This window comes from Pelophylax lessonae, assembly GCF_965119305.1.
Source record: "Pelophylax lessonae genome assembly, chromosome: 10".
In the NCBI taxonomy this organism is placed as follows: domain Eukaryota; kingdom Metazoa; phylum Chordata; class Amphibia; order Anura; family Ranidae; genus Pelophylax; species Pelophylax lessonae.
In genome coordinates, this window is record NC_138777.1 from 133,058,946 (window position 1) to 133,081,618 (window position 22,673).

The 22,673-nt window shown below is 39.8% G+C and overlaps 1 protein-coding gene across 7 annotated transcripts in view; it reads left to right on the plus strand.

Moving 5' to 3' along the window:
* NRXN2 (neurexin 2) overlaps positions 1–22,673 on the plus strand; it is a 2,537,771-nt gene that overhangs the window by 345,737 nt on the left and 2,169,361 nt on the right. For all 7 annotated transcript variants that reach the window (XM_082270633.1, XM_082270634.1, XM_082270627.1 and 4 more), the window contains exon 2: positions 18,484–18,513. In XM_082270633.1, coding sequence (XP_082126759.1) covers positions 18,484–18,513 — 30 coding nt within the window. The remainder of the gene's footprint in view (positions 1–18,483; positions 18,514–22,673) is intronic.

A 22,673-nucleotide genomic window follows, 5' to 3' on the forward strand; every position in this document is an offset into this window, starting at 1 on the left:
CTCACAAGCCTTGTCTTATGCTGCCGGAGCCTCCAGCTATTCTTTTTACCTGGAACAGACCGGAACCTCGCTACTGATCCCGTATCTCGCTACCGGATCACTCCCTCACTACCGGACCCCTCTACTTACTAACCTTACTAGTGATAAGTACCCCACAGGGGATTCCTCCATAACTAACTTACACTATCTATCTTCTGCACATTAAGGACTGTTACTATCTATGCATACTAATTCTATCATCTGCACTGTTACATAGATTGCTAGCTCTTGAGTCTACTACCATCTATCCTTGCACTGGGTTAGTCTATCCTGTATATGTCATCTACTGTCCTCACCACCTGTTACCATACATGATTACTAACCTATCTGCATTCTACCTATTACCATCTACTACTCTCCTGAACATTACTATCAAGTGCTTATCATTGCTGTCAATGCTCACACCTGTCCCTTCAGCACATCACCTCCATACTGTCATATACATCTCATCATTCCAGGAACATCTTATTGAGTGTGTGTATATCTGTATGCTGAAGCAGACAGGCCCACAGTGATGAGTCTGGAGAGTTGGATCTGGTATTTCAACACATCTCTACATGACTACTGAGTGGAGATTCTGCAGCTGCAAATCCAGCTTACTATAAAAACGCAGGAACGTTACAGATTGAACAAACCTAAAAAATGGATTCAGCAGAATTACCCACTCAAGTGACACAATTAACACAACAAGTAAATGCATTAATACTTGCTCTTACTGAAGTAAAAGATGAAAATCAGACTCTGAGACAGCAGGTAACCCGTCTTTCACAGCTTACTGCTGCTCAGCCCCCTGAACCTAAAATAAACCCTCCTCTAGTGTTTACAGGTGATCGGAAAAAATTTTGTGAATTCAAAAACGCATGTCAATTGCTTTTTTTGCTAAAACCTCGTACTTACCCTACTGATCAAATTAAAGTTTGTACTGTTATTTCATACTTAACGGGTGATCCACAGGCCTGGGCAGACTCTCTCTTTGAGAAAGATGATCATCTTCTCAACTCCTATCCTTTATTCATAGCGGAACTCGCTAGCTTATATGAAGACCCCAATAGGCAGAGTACAGCTGATATCCAATTGAGGGCTTTAAAACAAGGAAGGAGATCTGTTGAAAACTTTGTAGCAGAGTTCAAAAGATGGACCCTTGATTCAGGGTGGAATGATACATCTCTGCGAACTCAGTTCAGACTCGGGTTGTCAGAAGCCGTTAAAGATGAGCTCGCCCGAGCGGATTTACCTGGCACTTTGGATGCCTTAATACAACTCAGTATCAACATTGACAGGCGACTGCGAGAAAGAAAGGCTGAGAAAATGGGAATGCCATTATCTAGTCCTTCTCGGATTTCGGCCGTTGACCCTACTCCTATGGAGGTAGGAACCATACGCCCACCTTTATCAACTACTGAACGAGCCAGGAGAAGATCCAGAAACCTCTGCATGTACTGCGCATCCCCGGATCATTTGATAAGCGTCTGTCCCCTTGTCCGCAAAAAAAGAGGGTGAGTGTTCACATGTCTTGCTAGGGGGATTAACAACTTCCTTTTCTAATCCCTATCTCTTTGTTCATTTAACATTACAGTGGGACCAGACTAGGATTACCACCAAGGCTATGATCGACACAGGATCTTGTTGGAACTATATCGATACACGTTTTGTTACTTTAAATAAAATACCTATTATTTCAAAACCTAAACCTGTCTCTGTTAGTTTCATTAACGGTATTCCGTTATCTTCTGGTCCAATCACCAATCAGACACAAGCACTCCTTGTCACTGCTAACGAGTCTCATATGGAGACCACCACTTTTGATGTACTATCTTCACCCCATTTTCCCATTATTTTGGGACTTCCCTGGTTACACACACATCAACCAACCATAGATTGGAAAACACGGACTCTAACTTTCCCTTCTCACTATTGCAAGATTACGTGTAACCTCCCATCTTATGGAAAGATCCTGTCTGTGGTGTCAGATGAGATTGCACCACTATGCTATCAGGATCTGTCCGAAGTCTTCCTTGAGAAAAATGCTCAAGTGTTGCCTCCCCATAGGGATTATGATTGCACTATCGATCTACTCCCTAACAGCAAATTGCCTTTCGGTCATGTTTATCCTCTTTCACAGGATGAACTCTCTCATCTCAAGGAATACTTGGATGAGAATTTGACAAAAGGGTTCATCAGACCCTCTACTTCTTCCACAGCTGCAGGACTTTTCTTTGTCTGCAATAAGGATTCAAGTCTTAGGCCTATTATCGATTATAGGCAATTAAATACCATTACGATAAAGGATCGCTATCCTTTACCGCTCATCCCTGAACTTATTGAACAAGTGCGTGGGGCTACTTACTCTAAATTGGACCTAAAAGGGGCATACAACCTATTCCGAATCCGTGACGGAGATGAGTGGAAGACAGCATTCAGAACCAGATACGGATTATTCGAATATCTTGTGATGCCATTCGGGTTGTGTAATGCTCCCGCAGCTTTTCAACGGTTCATAAACGACATCTTTAGAGACTTACTTGATGTCTGTGTTGTGGTATATCTGGACGATATACTTATCTATTCTCGATCTTTGTCTGAACATATAAAACATGTAAGACTTGTGTTATCCAGATTACTCGCACACAATCTATACGTGAAATTAAAAAAATGCCTATTTCATAAAGAAGAAATATTATTCCTAGGATACATCATATCCAAAACCAGAATCAAGATGGATATGAGCAAGATATCCTGTATTCTGGATTGGCCTATACCAACAACTCGTAAGGCATTACAGCGATTCCTTGGATTTTCAAACTTCTATAGGAAGTTCATCAAGAACTTCTCTGCTATTGTGAGACCTCTCACACAACTTACAAGTATAAAGAAACCATTCAAATGGTCAGAAGAAGCAAATGGAGCTTTCCGCTTGTTAAAATCAAGCTTTACTTCTGCTCCCATACTACGCCATCCAGACCCATCCCTCCAATATATTCTGGAGGTAGATGCGTCAAACATGGCAGTAGGAGCAGTTCTCTCCCAACGACCAACAAATACTTCACCACTCCACCCAGTTGCTTTCTTCTCTAAATCACTAAGCAGCCCAGAGGTGAATTACCCAGTGGGTGAAAAGGAGTTGCTTGCCATAAAACTGGTACTGGAGAATTGGCGACATCTACTTGAAGGTACCCGATTACCAATACTCATATATACAGATCATAAAAACCTTCAATACCTCCAGACTAACAAAACTCTTTCCCACCGGCAGGTACGATGGTCATTATTCTTCCTAAGATTCAACTTCCTAGTGACCTACACGCCTGCAGACAAAAATAAAAAAGCGGATGCGCTATCACGATTAACCGAAGATAACTGCGCCGAAATCCCTTCTATTCCTATAATACCCTATGAACGTATTATTGGTGTTGTTCGCTCCCTGAAGGAAGAGATTTTGCACAGTATAGGATTGGATTCACCTCCACCACAACTAAGTACTGATGCAGAAGGCTTCCTCTATTACAACGACAAACTCTACATACCCCCTACTATGCGCACCAAGATCTTGGAATTATCACATGATGTGCCTATGGCAGGACATATGGGTATGACGAAAACCCTTAATTTGCTTACCAGGCAGTTTTGGTGGCCTGATATGAAGACGTCTGTACAAAAATTTGTTTCTTCATGTGACATCTGTGCAAGGTCCAAAATTGACACTACAAAACCATCTGGTCTACTCTGCAGTCTACCAATACCCCAGGTTCCATGGGAAGTTGTGTCCTTAGACTTTATAGTAGAACTACCACCTTCCAAAGGATTTAATACCATTCTAGTGTCAGTGGACCATCTGACAAAGATGGCACATTTCATTGCTATTCGCAGACTACCTTCATCTAAACAAACAGCGGAACTACTAATGAAACATGTGTTCAAGTTACATGCAATTCCAAAGACTCTTTTATCCGACCGTGGTTCACAGTTTATCTCCAAGTTTTGGCAAGCTCTATGTCAAATACTACGGATTGAGCGAAAGCTCACTTCTCCTTACCACCCTCAGACCAACGGACAGACTGAAAGAGTCAACCAGTGTATAGAACAATATCTGCGTTGCTACACATCATACCTACAGGATGATTGGGTGGACCTCCTCCCTCTGGCGGAATTTGCTTATAACAACGCAACCCACAGTACTACTAAGCAAAGTCCGTTCTACTTGAACTATGGGTTTCATCCCACACTTCTCCCACCACGCATCCTACCATCAAGTAACCCAGTAGCCTCGGATTATCTTACCCAAATAAAAGACTCTCTGGGTTTACTTAATACCACCATCTCACACGCTCATAGTCAACAAAAAAGGTACTACGACCTTCGTAGAAGACCTTCTCCGCAATATGCTATTGGGGACCTCGTTTGGCTATCAACAAAAAATTTAAGGTTAAAGATCCCTAGCAAAAAGCTTGGACCTTTATTTCTGGGACCCTTCCCAATTAAGAAACTCATTGGAAAAGCTGCAGTGCAACTCACCTTACCGGCAGATCTCAGAATACATCCCATCTTTCATGTATCGCTACTGAAACCACATGTTCCTAACCAAGGAATAAGGCCTACCATCTTGCCTCCACCTCCAGTACAAGTTGAAGGCGGAGAAGAATATGAGATTAAGGAGATTTTGGATTCTCGTATCCACAGAGGAAGACTCCAATATCTCATAAGATGGAAGAACTATGGACCCCAAGACGACACCTGGTTGGATACTTCTGATGTTCACGCACCTAGGCTTATACGAAGATTTCACTCTAAATACCCGGAGAAACCAGTGCTATAGGCCTTCCGGAACCGGCCTTAAGGGGGGAGTACTGTAAGATTCTGGTACCTTTGGTACCCTTATTGCCCATTTTCCTTTTCATATTGCGTCCCACCTTTTTAGTTAGGTGGAACGCATATACCTTTAAGCCGGATGACATCATCGCTGAGCGCCGCTCCGAGCGGCTATTTCAATCGCCGGCTTTCTCTCTCACATTGTTCGTTCAATGTTACCGCATGCTCACAAGCCTTGTCTTATGCTGCCGGAGCCTCCAGCTATTCTCTTTACCTGGAACAGACCGGAACCTCGCTACTGATCCCGTATCTCGCTACCGGATCACTCCCTCACTACCGGACCCCTCTACTTACTAACCTTACTAGTGATAAGTACCCCACAGGGGATTCCTCCATAACTAACTTACACTATCTATCTTCTGCACATTAAAGACTGTTACTATCTATGCATACTAATTCTATCATCTGCACTGTTACATAGATTGCTAGCTCTTGAGTCTACTACCATCTATCCTTGCACTGGGTTAGTCTATCCTGTATATGTCATCTACTGTCCTCACCACCTGTTACCATACATGATTACTAACCTATCTGCATTCTACCTATTACCATCTACTACTCTCCTGAACATTACTATCAAGTGCTTATCATTGCTGTCACTGCTCACACCTGTCCCTTCAGCACATCACCTCCATACTGTCATATACATCCCATCACTCCAGGAACATCTTATTGAGTGTGTGTATATCTGTATGCTGAAGCAGACAGGCCCACAGTGATGAGTCTGGAGAGTTGGATCTGGTATTTCAACACATCTCTACGTGACTACTGAGTGGAGATTCTGCAGCTGCAAATCCAGCTTACTATAAAAACGCAGGAGCGTTACAATATTACATAAATAACCCAATAGTTAAAAATAATTTATTCAAATAAACTAAAATCAATAGACATAATCTAAAATATTAATTCAAATATATAATGCTGAAACTTTATTGTAAACAGCAATAATAAAATAAACTAAGCAATAATAATTAATAAAATATTAAATATTAAGTATGCAGTAAAAATGAGTATGTATAAAAATATATATATATAAATAATATTATATATATAAAAAACTTTGTATATCTAAAAAACTTTGTGTATCTAAAAAATGCTGAGCATATATTTAAGAAATAATGATACATATATTAATAGTTAGATATAAAACAATTTAGGTCTATATCAATATTTAACCCTGAGGGATGTAAAGTTTACAACTGGTAAGTCCCACTCAAGTCTCATTCATGGATATTTTCTGGGTTAAATTACCCCCTCTCCAGTGGGGTTCCACTTTGTCAATGCCACATACGGATAGACCCCTAGGATCTTTATTATGGCATAGTCGAAAATGGTTGGAAAGGCTATGCTTGGGGTATCCTTTGGTAATGTTATTAATATGTTCATTGATTCTAGTACTCAATTTACGTGTTGTCCTCCCAGTATATTGAAGACCGCAAGGGCAGGACAGAAGGTAAGTAACATGGGTGGAATGATACTATAAGAGAGACCGGTGCTTTTAGACTTAAAATAAGTGATTTTCTTATAATTCTTCATGGTAACGCATGTTTTACACCTTTTACACGGAAAGAAACCTGTCTGGTCCAGAAAGGTCACCATCTTTTTTGGGGGATCTGGAATGTTAGGGGCCAGATTATGTCTTAGATTAAGGGCCCTCCTATAGATGAAACAAGGCCTATCAGGAAGAATAGAACTCAAAGTCTTATCTTTCTTCAAGATAGGCCAATGTTTGCGCAAGATAGCCTCAACTTATTTACAATTTTTAAAACCAGGGGCACCCCCTCCTATTGGGGGTGCCCCTGGTTTTGACCTGGACGAATCACAATTTGATTCTTCTAGGCCTATTAATAACCAGAGGACCCCTTCCCACATTAGACATAATTCTGAAATGTACTATGACATTCCTACGCACAACAGATATTCGCCCCTGGCACCTTCTCCATATGAATATTCTCAACATGAGGTGTAACGGAACCTCAGACCCACACTGTACTTGTGGTCTTCCGTCAGTATACGGCTTCCTCGCAGTCATGAACATAGATATCAAATCCCAGCCGCTGTCATACAAAACTAGCCTGAAAACTTAGCTTGTATACTGGAAACAAGTAACTCCTTTACTAAAACAAGCAGCAGACTTTTATACACTTGAGAAGCATGACAGTCACTACATTAACAATGACCTGAATATTTACATAAAGCATCACACAATGTTGAGATAACGAGGTACAGCTGACTCATGGCTAATCCCATCTAGACAAGGTTATCATTCACATGCTAATTAGCTCAGCGTACTTAAGTCAGCCTGGATGCCCAGACTGCCGGCACCAAAGGTAAAACAAGATATAATATACATTATTATAGTGTAAATACTGAGAACCCACAGTAAACAATAGGTGAGCAAATCAGCATAATTTACAATGCGTGGAAGACAGGTGTTTGAGCTGATGGCATGCATCTGTTACAAGTCTGACCAACTGAAGCAGTCCAAACTATCAATTTATCTGTCACATAGTTTTTTCACTGTCAGTGACGGTGCGAACCGTCACATATCTTCCCCCAAAAGGTAGACAAACCAGGCACAGACCTCCTATCGGTCTGTGCCTGAGTTAGTCGGATAACAAGTCCCAAAGAGTCAATCCATCACGGCAGCTTCCTTGACAAAGTTCCACATAGTTTGTAAGTTTGTCCCGGCAGGGCGCATGGAGCTCTCATAGCCAATCAGTGTGTGGAAGTCTGGTTTGGGCAGGCCAGACTGGGCTTTTTGGTCACCCTGTGTCCCCAAAAGACACAGGGTGACTTACACATAAGAAGTGCCTAGGGGGTTAAGAGAAGTATTTCCCAACCTCTCTAAGGTAAGCTGTGTTCCACGGCCTCCCCAAAGGTAGACTAATCCAGGTACCAGACCTCCAATTGGTCTGTGCCTGAGTTAGTCGGGTACCAAGTCCCAAAGAGTCAATCCATCACGGCAGCTTCCTTGACAAAGTTCCACATAGTTTGTAGGTTTGTCCCGGCAGGGCGCATGGAGCTCTCATAGCCAATCAGTGTGTGGAAGTCTGGTTTGGGCAGGCCAGACTGGGCTTTTTGGTCACCCTGTGTCCCCAAAAGACACAGGGTGACTTACACATAAGAAGTGCCTAGGGGGTTAAGAGAGGTATTTCCCAACCTCTCTAAGGTAAGCTGTGTTCCACGGGCCCCCCAACCAAAGTGACTCCCGTCACATCTCTCCCCTTCCAGAAGGAGACTAACACAGGAGGGGACCCCAAATGGGTTGACTTTGAAGGTAATCTGTAGTTCCAGCCCCCCAATGTCTATACCCACACAGTACCCCAAGCAAATTGTCCCAAAGGGACAGATGTGCAAAGCACACTATTTTTGTGCCACATTGCCGACTCTTCAGTCAGGATTTCTGGACTGTCAGCTGGTACTTCTGGATATTCCCAGGCAAGGGGAGCCCAGGCCTGGCACTGAGCAGAGTCTAGCAGCCGTCTGTAGGCGATCTCCAGCTCCCTTTCCTGATTGGCTAGAAATTCCAAATCTTCCAGTGCCCAGTGCACGTCCAAGACATTCAGCATCTGTTCTCTGTATTCTAAGATTTCCTCCAAACGCCACTCCAAATCGCTCCCAAAGTCGGGGTCCTCAGACAGCCTCTCTAATAACAGCCCCAGGCCGCTGTAGCAAAAGCCTTCCGTTGGACTGTCGTCTGCTGTCCATGGACACACTTGGGTTACATACCAGCGGAGGGCTCTATAGCTCTCATCCAACCGCATCTCCACCTGGACCAGCCTTCTTAACTCTGCTTTCCATTCATTATGCGGTTGTCTCCCCAAAAACACCATTCGCACTTTGTACTGCGACCAGTACCTTTCCTGGAAGGAGGGGAGGATTTTTCCCTGCTGTCGCTGCTCACAGGCTAGCGCTTCCTCCCAGAGTTCCAATCGGATTGAATTGTGCCATCCCAGCAGGACCTTCTCTGACACTGGTCCCCTGTGCTGTATCCGCATCTCTCGCAAACTCCTTCCAAATTCCTCTTCCATGGCGGCTGATATCTGTACCTCTCCTTTTCTGCTCCCCGGACCTTGGATCCCGGTGGAGGTTTGGATGTTCCAGACTGCAGGAAGCATCCCACCAATGTAACGGAACCTCAGACCCACACTGTACTTGTGGTCTTCCATCAGTATACGGCTTCCTCGCAGTCATGAACATAGATATCAAATCCCAGCCGCTGTCATACAAAACTAGCCTGAAAACTTAGCTTGTATACTGGAAACAACTAACTCCTTTATGAAAACAAGCAGCAGACTTTTATACACTTGAGAAGCATGACAGTCACTACAAGAACAATGACCTGAATATTTACATAAAGCATCACACAATGTTGAGATAACGAGGTACAGCTGACTCATGGCTAATCCCATCTAGACAAGGTTATCATTCACATGCTAATTAGCTCAGCGTACTTAAGTCAGCCTGGAAGCCCAGACTGCCGGAACCAAAGGTAAGACAAGATATAATATACATTATTATAGTGTAAATACTGAGAACCCACAGTAAACAATAGGTGAGCAAATCAGCATAATTTACAATGCGTGGAAGACAGGTGTTTGAGCTGATGGCATGCATCTGTTACAAGTCTGACCAACTGAAGCAGTCCAAACTATCAATTTATCTGTCACATAGTTTTTTGACTGTCAGTGACGGTGCGAACCGTCACATGAGGGTTTTCACAGGAGGGGGAGGGGTGGTCCCCCTGTTCCAAGAGGGAGGGGCTGTGGCCATCCTTACAGAGCCCAGAATGGACACAGAGGAGGGAGAAGAGGCTGACAAAATCATCGAGGCCGAGGCTCCCAAAACTGGTGGAGACCCACCTACTATCCCCAAGACTCCCAACAACAACAATGGGAAGGAAATACTTACACCCACCCACCCACTTGGGATATACCTCAGATGAATGGATCACCCCCAGGACACTCAGGAAATCGAGAAGAGGTTGCAGGGGTGGAAGAAAGATCAAAAAGAGAACATTAGGGTGTGGTATTTTTAATTTAAGTAATGCAGTTTTTACATCTCACAAGCTGAAAGTTTTAGAACTAGGTCTTAAATTTGCTCCCGATAAAGGTGTGAATAAGTTTCACACCTTTATCGATATTGAAAAATATATTAGGAAATTGAAAATAAAAAAATTATTTGTGGAAAAACCCTCTACGGGAAATCATTCAGATCAAATGTATGAGGATAGTGGTTTAAGAAATGATTCCACTTTTACCCCCCTGTCTCCTCTAACCATTTCCTGGAAGTGTTTAGAAACATGGTAGAGGATGACATTCGGAAAATCAAACCCAAGTATCAATACTCACAGAGAGATTTCAATAAGGGTATGGAAGAGTTGGCCAAAAGAAAGGACATCGTAATAAGACCAGCTGACAAAGGGGGGTATCGTTATTTTAAATAAAACTGACTATCTGAAAGAGCTTGATAGATTAGTAGGAGATTGTGTCACTTACAAAAAGCTGAAATCTAACCCTACATCTAAGCTAAAAATGAAACTGGAAAAATTAGTTAAGAAAGCGAAAGATAATGGTATTTTGTCAAAGAAGGAAGCCCGCTATTTAGTACCAGATGCTCCACGGCTCCCAACTATCTATCAACTACCTAAAATCCATAAGAACAGTCACCCTGGTAGGCCTATCATTAGCGGGATTGGCTCTATTTTTCTAGGATAGAAGAGTACGTGGACTTCTTTCTACAGCCCTTGGTACCTACTTATCCTTCACATCTAAAAGACAGCAAGCACCTTATTAATTTATTGGAGGATGTATCTGTAAAAAAAAGATACGTTTATGGTTACCATCGACGTAGAATCTCTATACACTAGCCTAAAACAATCTGATGTGCTTTCCACTACTACCTCTGCATTAAATTCCAAGACAAATATTAAAAATGCCCAAAAGAAATTCATATGCAATGCATTAGATTTAGCAATGGGAAACAATTACTTTTGGCTTCAGGGTAAATGCTATAACCAAATGAAAGGGGTAGTGATGGGCGCAAAATATGCGCCCAGAGTGGCAAATATTTTGTCGGGAGAATGGGAGAAGGAGGCCATCTTATCTAGGCCTGACCCATCTCTCAAATTATACAAAAGGTATATAGATGACCTCTTGGTTCTTTGGAGTGGATCGGAAGATTCACTCAAAGACTTTATAGACAAAATTAATCACAAACCCTTTGGTTTTACCTTTGCTGCCACATGGAGTAAGCAACAAGTACATTTTTTAGATCTCACCTTGGAAAAGCATAATAATGTCATCTATACTAAAACCTTTTTCAAGGAGACTGATAAAAATATCTACATTCCGACAAATAGCTGCCACCATCCTAAGTGGTTGGGAGCTATCCCCAAGGGGCAGTTTATACGTATTTGTCGAAATTGTAGAAAAAATGATGATTATGATATACAGTCCAATTTACTTTTAGAGAGATTCGTTGAGAAAGGTTATGATAGGCATGAAATTATAAAGACAAGAGATAAAGTAAGATTGATACCAAGGAAAGATTTGTTGGCTGATAAAAATAAAAATAATGATAATAAAGGTGATATGGCATTCCTCTCAAACTTCAACCGCGATTATAAAAAAGTTGAGGCTATCTTGCGCAAACATTGGCCTATCGTGAAGAAAGATAAGACTTTGAGTTCTATTCTTCCTGATAGGCCTCGTTTCATCTATAGAAGGGCCCCTAAACTAAGACATAATCTGGCCCCCTAACATTCCAGATCCCCCAAAAAAGATGGTGACCTTTCTGGACCAGAAAGGTTTCATTCCGTGTAAAAGGTACAAAACATGTGTTACCATGAAGAATTATAAGAAAATAACTTCTTTTAAGTCTAAAAGCACCGCTCTCTCTTATAGTATTAAGAAATTAATTTCTTGTCATTCCACCCATGTTACTTACCTTCTGTCCTGCCCTTGCGGTCTTCAATATACTGGGAGGACAACACGTAAATTGAGTACTAGAATCAATGAACATATTAATAACATTACCAAAGGATACCCCAAGCATAGCCTTTCCAACCATTTTCGACTATGCCATAATAAAGATCCTAGGGGTCTATCCGTATGTGGCATTGACAAAGTGGAACCCCACTGGAGAGGGGGTAATTTAACCCAGAAAATATCCATGAATGAGACAGAGTGGATTTACCAGTTGCAAACTTTACATCCCTCAGGGTTAAATATTGATATAGACTATAGATATTGTTTTATATGTATCATTATTTCTTAAATATATGGTTTCCATTTTGGCTAACATTTATATGGGTGGTATTATATACCCTCCTCTCTCAGCTCAATTTTTTAAATACACAAAGTTTTTTAGATATACAAAGTTTTTTATATATATAATATTATTTATATATATATATTTTTATACATACTAATTTTTACTGCATACTTAATATTTAATATTTAATTATTATTACTTAGTTTATTTTATTATTGCTGTTTACAATAAAGTATCGGCATTATATATTTGAATTAATATTTTAGATTATGCCTATTGATTTTAGTTTATTTGAATAAATTAATTTTAACAATTGGGTTATATATGTAATCTTGCCAATCTGAAAGGTATAAGTTGTATTGTAATTTCTAATTAGTTTTTCCTTTTCCTCGCACACTTATCCCTCTGACCATTTGCTCCTTTGGGGTTATAAATGTATTCTTTGTCCTCTTCTCTGCCCGAATATTGGGATTTAAAATCATTTGCCAGTATTCATTTTTCCCTTTGGCATCATGGCTCCCGCATCATCCCATGTCCTTTATACGCTTAAGCTGACCCTCTATAACTTAATCCGGTAAGCCTGAATACACACCGGGTGTTCTTGTTTTTTGGTGGAGGTGTAAACAACTATCAAGTGTCACTAATATTGGTACCATCTATATTCATTGCCATCACTATAGACTTTTAATTTATGATTGATGGATTAATGACCAAATCTGTTTCACCATATTTATTTATACACCAAATATATTTTTATCTTGCACATATATATTTATATATTTGTACTTTTGCTTTGCACATAAGGTTTATGTTTGCACTAGTGTTTAGTTGAGCGCAATCTTATATCTAGCTATATTTATTTATTTTCCCCCACTTTATAATAGCAAACCATTTTATTTTCCTTTTTTAGATAAGACCCCGTTCACACTGGGGCGACGCTACTTGCCGGGGCGACCTCACAGGTGACCTCGGAGCGGCCGGCACGGACTTCATATCATTGAAGTCAATGCAGGTCGCTCCGGGTCGCCCGAAAGAAGCTCCGGACCCTTTTTCTAAGTCGGGGCGACTTGTGTCGCTCCTATTAGAACGGGTCCACAGCTTCTCTATGGCAGGTGACCTACGGTGACCTGTCAGGCGACCAGGTCGCCTGACAGGTCGCCCCAGTGTGAACGGGGTCTTAAGGTTTTGCATGGATAAATAAAAGCTGATCATTTTAATCACCCGCTGCAAGTGTTAAGTGGTTTGTCTCATCCATGTAAACTGATACATTCTACTGGAGAGCTTGTGTTTTTGAAAAACAACCGACATGCTAACTGGATCACCAGATGAATATAGAAGAAAGTGAGCCTAAAAATGAAACAAACACAGCCATCACATCTAAGAACTTTATAGGCTGAAATATAACAAATGTTTGCTTTTGGGTTTAAGCCCCATACACACAGGCCAAATTCTGGCCGGCACCAGCCGGTTCAAAAATCTTCTTTTGATAAGATTGTGAAAAAGCTAGTGTTCAGTATCTTATTAAAAGCTCAAACTAGGCCCGTACACACTTGACGGAAATCGGACAAAATATCCTCTGATTTTTCTCTCTCAGCGTTCATTACCGTTTTTAGTTGACAGTGCATAAATGTTCATGAAATTTCTCGTCCGATTTTTTTTTTGTGGGACATTTGTTCCTAGACTTCTGGGTAGTCAGCAACTTCAGATCATGCGTGGTCTTTCGTATTCGATTTTTCGCGGACGTATGCATACACATTAAACGAAAATTGGTCCCTCTTTTTTTTTTTTGGTTGAAAATGTCGCCATCGGCTGCTGAAAGTTGTGTACACACTACTTGAAAATCGTACGATTTTACCTCAGACGGGAATTTTCAGGCAGAGTTTCTACTAGTGTGTACCCCACTTAAAAGACAGCAATCACTGGGAGACAACTCCAGGAATTCCTAATGATGGTTCAGCTCAGAAATGAACCAGGTGCCCCATATCCCAGGGATTTGGAGCACCTGGTTTATTTCTGAGCTGGGCCATCATTAGAAGTTCCCAGAATCGCCTCTCAGCCCCATTCACGTTGGCGCACTTTGACATGCTTTTTGACAGGTCAAATTGCAGCCTATTGCTGGCAGTGGGAGTGTCCCAATCGCTGCAATGCCAACTTTGCGGTATTGCACCGATTTACAAAAGTAGTTACTGCACTACTTTTGACAACTTCATTAGACATCTGTGCATGAACCCACACCAATATCTTTCAAGTCGCCCCTGAAGTCAGACTGAAATGCAGCTTTGAAATTGGGGGAGTTCAAATGAAGCCGCACAGTTTCAAAGCAGTGTTCAGTGTGAATGAGGGCTCCCGTGATTATCTGGTTTCATCTGTGGCTGCGAGTAAATCGCCTTGTTCTTATTGTCTGTTGTGGTCTCAGAAGCACTAAATGGGAGTGTGTACCGCTGTTGGGTATGCTCAGTGATCCTGGGCTGGAGCCAAGCTCCATTATATTTATCCATCCATCCAACTGAGGGTTTTCTCCCTAAAGTCGGCCAGACCTTTCAAAGAGGTCCTAATGTCTGGTGGGAGGCGATATTTTTCCTCTTGGTGGTTGGTTGATCACCTGAAGCAAATGATTTTTTTGAAGCGCATGGGTGGAGCTTTTAATATCAACTTTTTTTCCATCACCTTTATTGGGACTGATATTTTTACTATTTTATGGATTTAATGAACTATGGGAAAAGTTATTCATATTATGTATTTTACAATAATGTTGCATTTTTATGTTATTAATTCACTTGTTAATCATGTATTTAATTTGTTTAAGAATTATATGAGATATTGTTCGTGCACTTTATGAGATAGGGCAACGCTTCCCTTCTTTTTAACATTTTTAAAAACAGACAACAACATTGTTTGATCAATGGGATCCAAAAGATCAAATAAAAAAATGTAAACCTAAAGTCATTTTTAGCTGGAGTTTGGCTTTCTAACAATCAATAAAATGGGCAGCATAATTTTTAACACAGGGAGATTAACGCCATCTGAATTACAATCACATTTGAGTATTCAATTGAAAAAAAAAAAAAAAAAAACAACAACATTTCTGTGCCTCTGACCCCTGCTGGTTGCCTGGCACTTATGCTGACTGGATGACAATGATGACCAATGTGTTTTTCTCAGTACAGTGCACCTGTATGGTGCTTCCAGCAGGTGAATTTATAAAATAAGGTCTGCAGGTATCGACCGCAGGGTTTGCTCTTGGATATGGAACTGGCTAAAAGGGCATGTCCAAAGGGTGGTAATAAACAGCGCATACTCAGACTGGTCTGAGGTGGTAAGCGGGATCCCCCAAGGCTCAGTCCTGGGACCAACCTTGTTCAATTTATTCATAAACAGCATTGAGGACTGGATCAGTAGTTCGATATCAGTTTTTGCAGATGACACAAAATTGGGCAGGGCATTAACTGCACAGCATGAAGCAGATATCCTACAGAATGACCTGGACAAAATAAAAGAGTGGGCAACGACATGGCAAATGAGGTTTAATGTGGAGAAGTGTAAGGGTTTGTACTTGGGGACTAAAAACATAAAAGCACAATACACGTTAGGGGGGGATCCCTTGGGGGAATCAAAAATGGAGAAAGATCTGGGAGTCTTGGTAGATGATAGACTAGGCAATAGCATGCAATGTCAAGCGGCAGCTGCCAAAGCCAGCAGAATGTTAGCATGCATAAAGAAAGGGATGTATTCCAGAGATAAGACTATAATCCTTCCACTTTATAAAACTCTGGTCTGACCACATCTGGAGTATTCTGTCCAGTTCTGGTCGCCAGTCCTTAGGAGGGATGTGTTGGAGCTGGAGAGAGTTCAGAGAAGGGCAACTGAACTAATTAGTGGATTGGAGGACCTTAATTATGAAGAGCATCTGCAATCGCTTGATTTATTCTCCCTGGAGAAGAGACGCCTGAGAGGGGACATGATAGCAATTTATAAATATCTCAATGGTGATCTAGGCATAGAAAAACAGCTATTCAGTCTAAGGGATTGCATGAGGACTCGAGGGCATACAATGCGATTAGAGGAGAAGCGTTTTAACCTCAGGCAACGTGGGGGGTTCTTTACTGTTAGGGCTACAAGATTGTGGAATTCTCTACCACAAGAGGTGGTTTCTGCGGGAAGTATGGTGGCTTTCAAAAGACTCTTAGACGTACACCTCAAGGATCAGAACTTTCAGGGGTATGTGAGATGATTATGGCCACACACACCTACACAGTTTGAACTGGATGGACTATTGTCTTTATTCAACCTCACCTACTATGTAACTATGTAACTATGAATGGTAAACACTATTATCACGTTTATGTGTGTTTTTTTTTTGTGCACCAAATGTGTATTTATGGACGTAACAGGTGCTGCTTCAAGGCTTGTGTGAGGTACATTTTAGGTTCCTTGAGAAAATTTGTATATAGGAAGACCTTTATGGGGTGTAAACTAGGTGCCAAAATGTGGAAAGAGAAGCCTAGGTATTTTTCTTTGTAAAAAGTAGTTGGCAAATGAAAATGTGTTCTTGTTGTGCCTTGCAGATCATTGTTGCCACTGCTACAACAGTATTTCATATTTTCTTGCATGCAAATTTTAGATTAATCAAAGAAGGGTTATTGCAATGGTTATTTTACTACAGAATCCTAAAGATGTTTATTAATTCTGGTATAGCTAGTAGTAGTTAGTCACATTCAACTGGACTTGAATATCTTGAATATGTTTTGCAGCTTATCCAATCTGCTTTCTCAGTTCCAATCAGTTAGAGGAAGATATCCCTGCATGTTCAAACCTTAAAATACCTTAATACAGTCACCCTGGAATGTATATGTGTTGATAGTCTAAGAACATTATGGGGTTGTTAAATGTGTGGAAGTAACCTATTCTAGATCCATAATCACATTTTGGGTGTAAGGAAGCCTTCATAGAGTTACATGGCCAGATATATGAATTGTTATCAAATTGCTAGAGTAGAGAAGTTGAACTGGCATTGCATGTGAAAGACTAATGAATAAAGGTGTGGATTTAAATGCAGGGGTATCTTCCTGACATTCCTTAGACCCGAATAAGAGGCTTAGATAAACTACAAAAAAATCTTCAACATTACAAAGCAAGTCCAGTTAAATATGACTAACTACTACAAGCTCATTTATGACGTGGTAAATTGGACCTTCACAAACATTAACTTTGGTATATTTATCTGCAGAATAATGTATGTTGATATTATTAAAAATGCAAATAACGTATATTGATGATGCAGTATAGTTGAAAATGAGTGTTATCGTTTGTGCTCATATTAATAAAGCTAATTGTGTGTATATATATATATATAATAAAAAATATACTTCCTAAAAGCATGTTTTTAAATAATACTAATATGTCTAATTAAAAGTTTGCTATTGAGTGGACATGAATATTTTTTTTTCTGAGAGAAAGCAAAATGTCCCTACCAAACACTACCTTTGATGATTTGGCCACAATAAAACTGCACCTGATTTTTTTTCCCCTATTTCGTTAGCTTTTTTGTTACATTGTGATTACGTGCTGTAGAGTTCTGAAATAACCAAATGTCAGAATTTAATCTTACACATGTAGTTACTGCTTAAATAATACATAAAATGTATCATAACTATAGCTGTTACATTTTTGCATACAACAGTTGGCTTCATTGGCCTTACGTTGTATATTTTCTATGTGTGTTTCCATCCTATTGTATATATATGAATATATATAAAGAAAAAGCATTTGGCTCTATTTTTATTTTACTTTTTCATTTCTTTTTTTCCTGCTCAGTTTACTATATTTTTATATCTTTCTGTAATTTGTTTATTTTCTGGCTTTGTCTTTCCCCATCTCCCCTCTTCCAAATGCTTTTTCTTTCTTCAATGAAACCAAAACTAAACTACCATATCTCTCTGTTTTGTTTTTTTTTTTCGTTTTTTTCCTTCAAATTATTATTCATACTTTTGGCATCTCCCCCTCTTCTTCCCTGTAGCCCTTTCTATATTTTTCCCTTTACTCTTCTCCATATTTCCAAAAAAAATGGGGTGAGATGCCTGTCACAAATTAAAAAAAAGAGAATTATCTCATAAAACCTAAACTTTTAAATTGTGGCATTTTTAGAAAAAAGTTTTTTTTATTTTTTTTTATATTTTTAATTTCCTTTTTGTGACGTTTCTCTAAACTTGTCGTTTATTCGTTTTTTTCTTTCTTTCTTCCTCTGTCCCCTTCCCCACTACCACTCTGTTCTGATTTTATTCCCATTCCCAAAATCCGAAGTTCCAGCACATCTGACGTTAAGCAACCAAGGTACGGATTTAATCCACATTTTCTTTTTCCTTTTTTTTTTTCTTACCCTATTCCTAATTTTTCAACCTTTCTCCTTTACCAATTTTCATTATGCCTTATCTGTGTTTCATAACCTCTGTCTTTGTTCCATATGTGTTTCATGCATCACTGGTTTCAACAAGTTCATCCATTTGGAAAAATAGACACTTAAAATAACTTCTTTCTTTACCTTTTTCTTTTCATCTTTTTTTGTTTTCAAATTTATTTTGTTTCCCTTATTCTTTTTTTTTCTATTGCTATTGCTTTCATCTCCCTTTTTTCTTGCTTTGTTTCGCTCCTCCTTCCTGTTTTCTCTTTTTTCTTTTCCTTTCCCTCTCCCTCACGCCGTTTTGCTTTGACTCTCTCTTTTTCTCTATTTCTTTTCCTTTCTCTATCTATTTGTTTTCCTCTCTATATCTATATGTTTTCCTTTCTGTTTTTGTTTCACCTTATCTTTTTTCCTCCATTGGTCTTTTTTCCTTCCCTCTCTTTTATTTAATTTTCTCTCTCTTGGTCTCTTCCTCTCTTTCACTTATTCTCTTCTATGTAAAAAGGAAAGAAATCCATTACACTCAAATGTTTCAATGACATCTGGAAAAAATAAATGGTTTTTAATAATACATTTAGAAATATCTACCTGTATATAGAATAATTTGTGTGATAACATGGTACAAAAGGCAGCAATGTGCAATTATACATACCAACCAGATATGTGTATTACATATATCTTCACACTAGTTGCACTAAACTTTTAAATCCCAGTGTGCGGGTGGTTGTTATACTGTAGGTTTTAGTAGGTATAGTTTTAGTATTCCAGCTCAATTATGTTTCATTTGCACACTGTACATCTAAACTAGTAGTCATGACCATTTTAACATATTTTTTCTGTATTAATATCTGAATGTGTTTTTACAGTTTAACCAGAGAGGTGCTTTCTCCATGCACATTCTATAATATGCCAAGTAGCAGCACACAGACTTAAAGTGGTTGTAAATGATTGCCTTGTATAACAACCCATTCAGTTTTAAATAGAAAAGAAAGGCAAAACATTTGTGTATAGATTTAAAAAAAAAAATTTAAATACATTCACTCTGTTCTCAACTGCATAAGAGCTTGGGGGAGGAGAAGATGTAGGACACTGAGCTTCCCAGTGAAGGGCCGTGCAGGTGGGGGGAGGGCGTGTCAGGACAAGTCTGATCATTGAAGGAGAGGACCACAGTGTGTTCTCCTGCTTAGTGGGGTCAGTTTTTAATAGGAAAGCACAAAACATTAATATCATAAAACCATGGACTGTAAAATTATAATATACTGTAGTTATTGAGACATTAAATACAAAGAAAAAACAATAGAATATGAACAATAGAATATGTATGTAATAAAGAACAGAATGTCAAAAAGTGAACATAAATCTACTGAAGAGCCCAAGGGTTGATAAACATGAATAAATAAAAATAAAACTTTGTGTTAATTTGTTGCAGTATCAGGATTCAAAGTATGAATTCGCTTTTCAGATTCTGCAAATAAAAAGAGAGAGCATTTTTATAAAAAAAAATAAAATAAAAAATTGTTGGATATAATGCAATGAACCAATGGTAGCATTTAAAGTGATACTAAAGTCTCATTTTTTGTGTTTCAAAAATAACAAACATGGTATACCTACCTGTTCTGTGCAGTAGTTTTGCACAGAGCAGCCCAGATCCTCTACTCTTGGCCCCTCCCTCCTGTTGAGTGCCTCCCACAGCAAGCAGCTTGCTATGGGGGCAACCGAGCCGAGCCTCAGCTTTTTGTGTCTATTCAGACAGGAAGACATGTCTTGGCTCCGCCTCCTCTCCTTATTGGCTTCATGACTTTATTTGACAACAGCACGAGCCAATGGCGCTTCGCTGCTGTCTCAGTCAATGAGGAGGGAGAGTCCTGGGCAGACAAGACTCTCCTGCAAAATTGCTGGATAGAATAGGGCCTAGGTAAGAATTAGGGGGGCTTCTTTACACAGAAGGCTTCTTTTTTTTTTTTTTTTCCTACATTTTTTTTTATTGGAAGTAGAAGGAGGTAAGTAAGTAAATTACATTGGTTACAGAAACATATAACATTGAGTAATAAATCAAGAATTAAGACTGAGAGTAAAGAATCCATAAAATCTGTAACATTGGGATTGTATAATAACATCTTATGTAATAGTACATCAGATAGACATATTGCAGTAGAGGGGGGAGGGGGTTGGTATTGTTTTTCATGTTGTTCATTTCACATTTAAAAATGTTTTACTTCTTTGGTAAATAGTGAATGATTTCTTATGATGAAGAACAATTGCTGGTGTTAAGGATTAGACTTTGTTTTCTTTAAGTTTTTTATTTTTTTATTTATTTGTTTATCTCTTTTTATGGAGATGTATTACTTGATCATAGTGTTTCTTGTGTGCATCGTATGATATTGGTTTATGTTTGAGGGCCGGTTCACATTTGTGCGGCTGCGGTGATCGCATGTAATTCGGAGCTCACTGCTCCTTCATTACATGCGATCGGATGTGGGGATGCAAATTCAGCCATACACTTTGTATGGCTGAAATTCGCACTGCACCCGCAGCAAAGACGTACAGGACCCTTTTTTCCAGCCGTATCAGGATCGGATCGCACAGTGGTTCACACTTGTGCGATCCAATCCTGTGCGAACTGTCAGATCGCACTGCGATATGCGATCAAACTGGGGGTGTCGTTAACATTTAGTTGACACCCCCTGCGGCGTATCGCATATGGCAGTGTGAACTGCCAGATGTGCGTTTGCGATGCAGGAACAGGCTGAAAATTCGCAGCCTTCCCGCATCGCACAAGTGTGAACCGGGACTGAGTGTTTGTAAAGTATGGTTCTGTAAACCCTGTTATGTGGTTTGGGTTTGGATAAGGTTGTGTATGTGGTGGTAATGGGTTGAGAGTTAGGTGTCAGAAATAGGAGGGAATGAGGGGGGGGGGGAGAAATGGGTAAAGCAAAAAGTTGGTGGTGGGTGGGTGCAAGGCTAGTCAGATGGAGGGGGTGGTTGTCCATCTCTCTCTCCCTCTGCTGGCACTTAGATGTAGAATTGCAGTGGGTTGACTCGGGTTTTGATTTTTTAGGGTAAGTGGAGGAGTAGTGACGTGGATAACAGGTGTGGAAGGATTATGTCTTGTTGGGTGACATATCTTGGAATTCTGTCATTGTTTGAAAAATAAGTCCCACAGAAGGCTTTTATCTTAATGCATAGAGATAAAAAAAAAAAAACTTCTGACTTTACAACCACTTTAAGAGAAGATGGAAAACTCTCTCATACATATTCAAGTTATAAAAGAAGAATCATCAATATTGAGAAGACAACAGAGTTGATTTACTGAAGGAGCTGAACTTGTTCACTTTTAAATTTAATTTTCACTTAGCATAGTGAATGAGGTGAAGCTATGTGATCATTTATTTTTCAAAGAATATCCAAATGTGCATGAAAAAAACAAGCAAACCTTTTTTAGCTTACATATTTGATAGCTCATCCACGTCAAGAGGCAGGTATGAGATGATTTACCACCCTTCAGTTGCTAACCCCTCCCCAATAGTGAATTCGTCCTCTTCCAGCTGGGAGATGCAAGAACACAGAGTACCTAAACAAAGTGTAGTCACATCTGGTTTTATTGCAAGTTTAGCTCATATTTAAGGCATGTTTTTTGAGCGGAAAAGACTGCTCCAAACTGGTTTCCAATTCATCAGTCAAATTACATATCAGACAGAACAATACATGAAAGGGCCTTTGCTTTCGCCATGCATCTGTGTCAATATAAGGTGTTCCCGAATCTGAATTTGTGTCCTGTGACAGAGTCGCCCCGTCTGCATTTAATTGTCATGTGTTAATGTAAGCAATTGTCAATTGTTTATGGTGGTGTCAGTAATCTCTTATGCAAAGTGTCTTGTAATCTAAATGCTAAATATCCAACTGTCAAGTGTTCAAATGAATGAATGGAGGGGTGGTTTAACATGTCGTCTAAATGTAAAATACAGCTGGCTAGTCTGGCTTGTTAAATCTGTAATTGCAGGGGGCCACAGTCTATCGTAGAATGAGCCCTAACAAAATGTAATATGAAATATAATTTTTGTAAGGCATGTTGATACTCTTTCAACCCAACCTT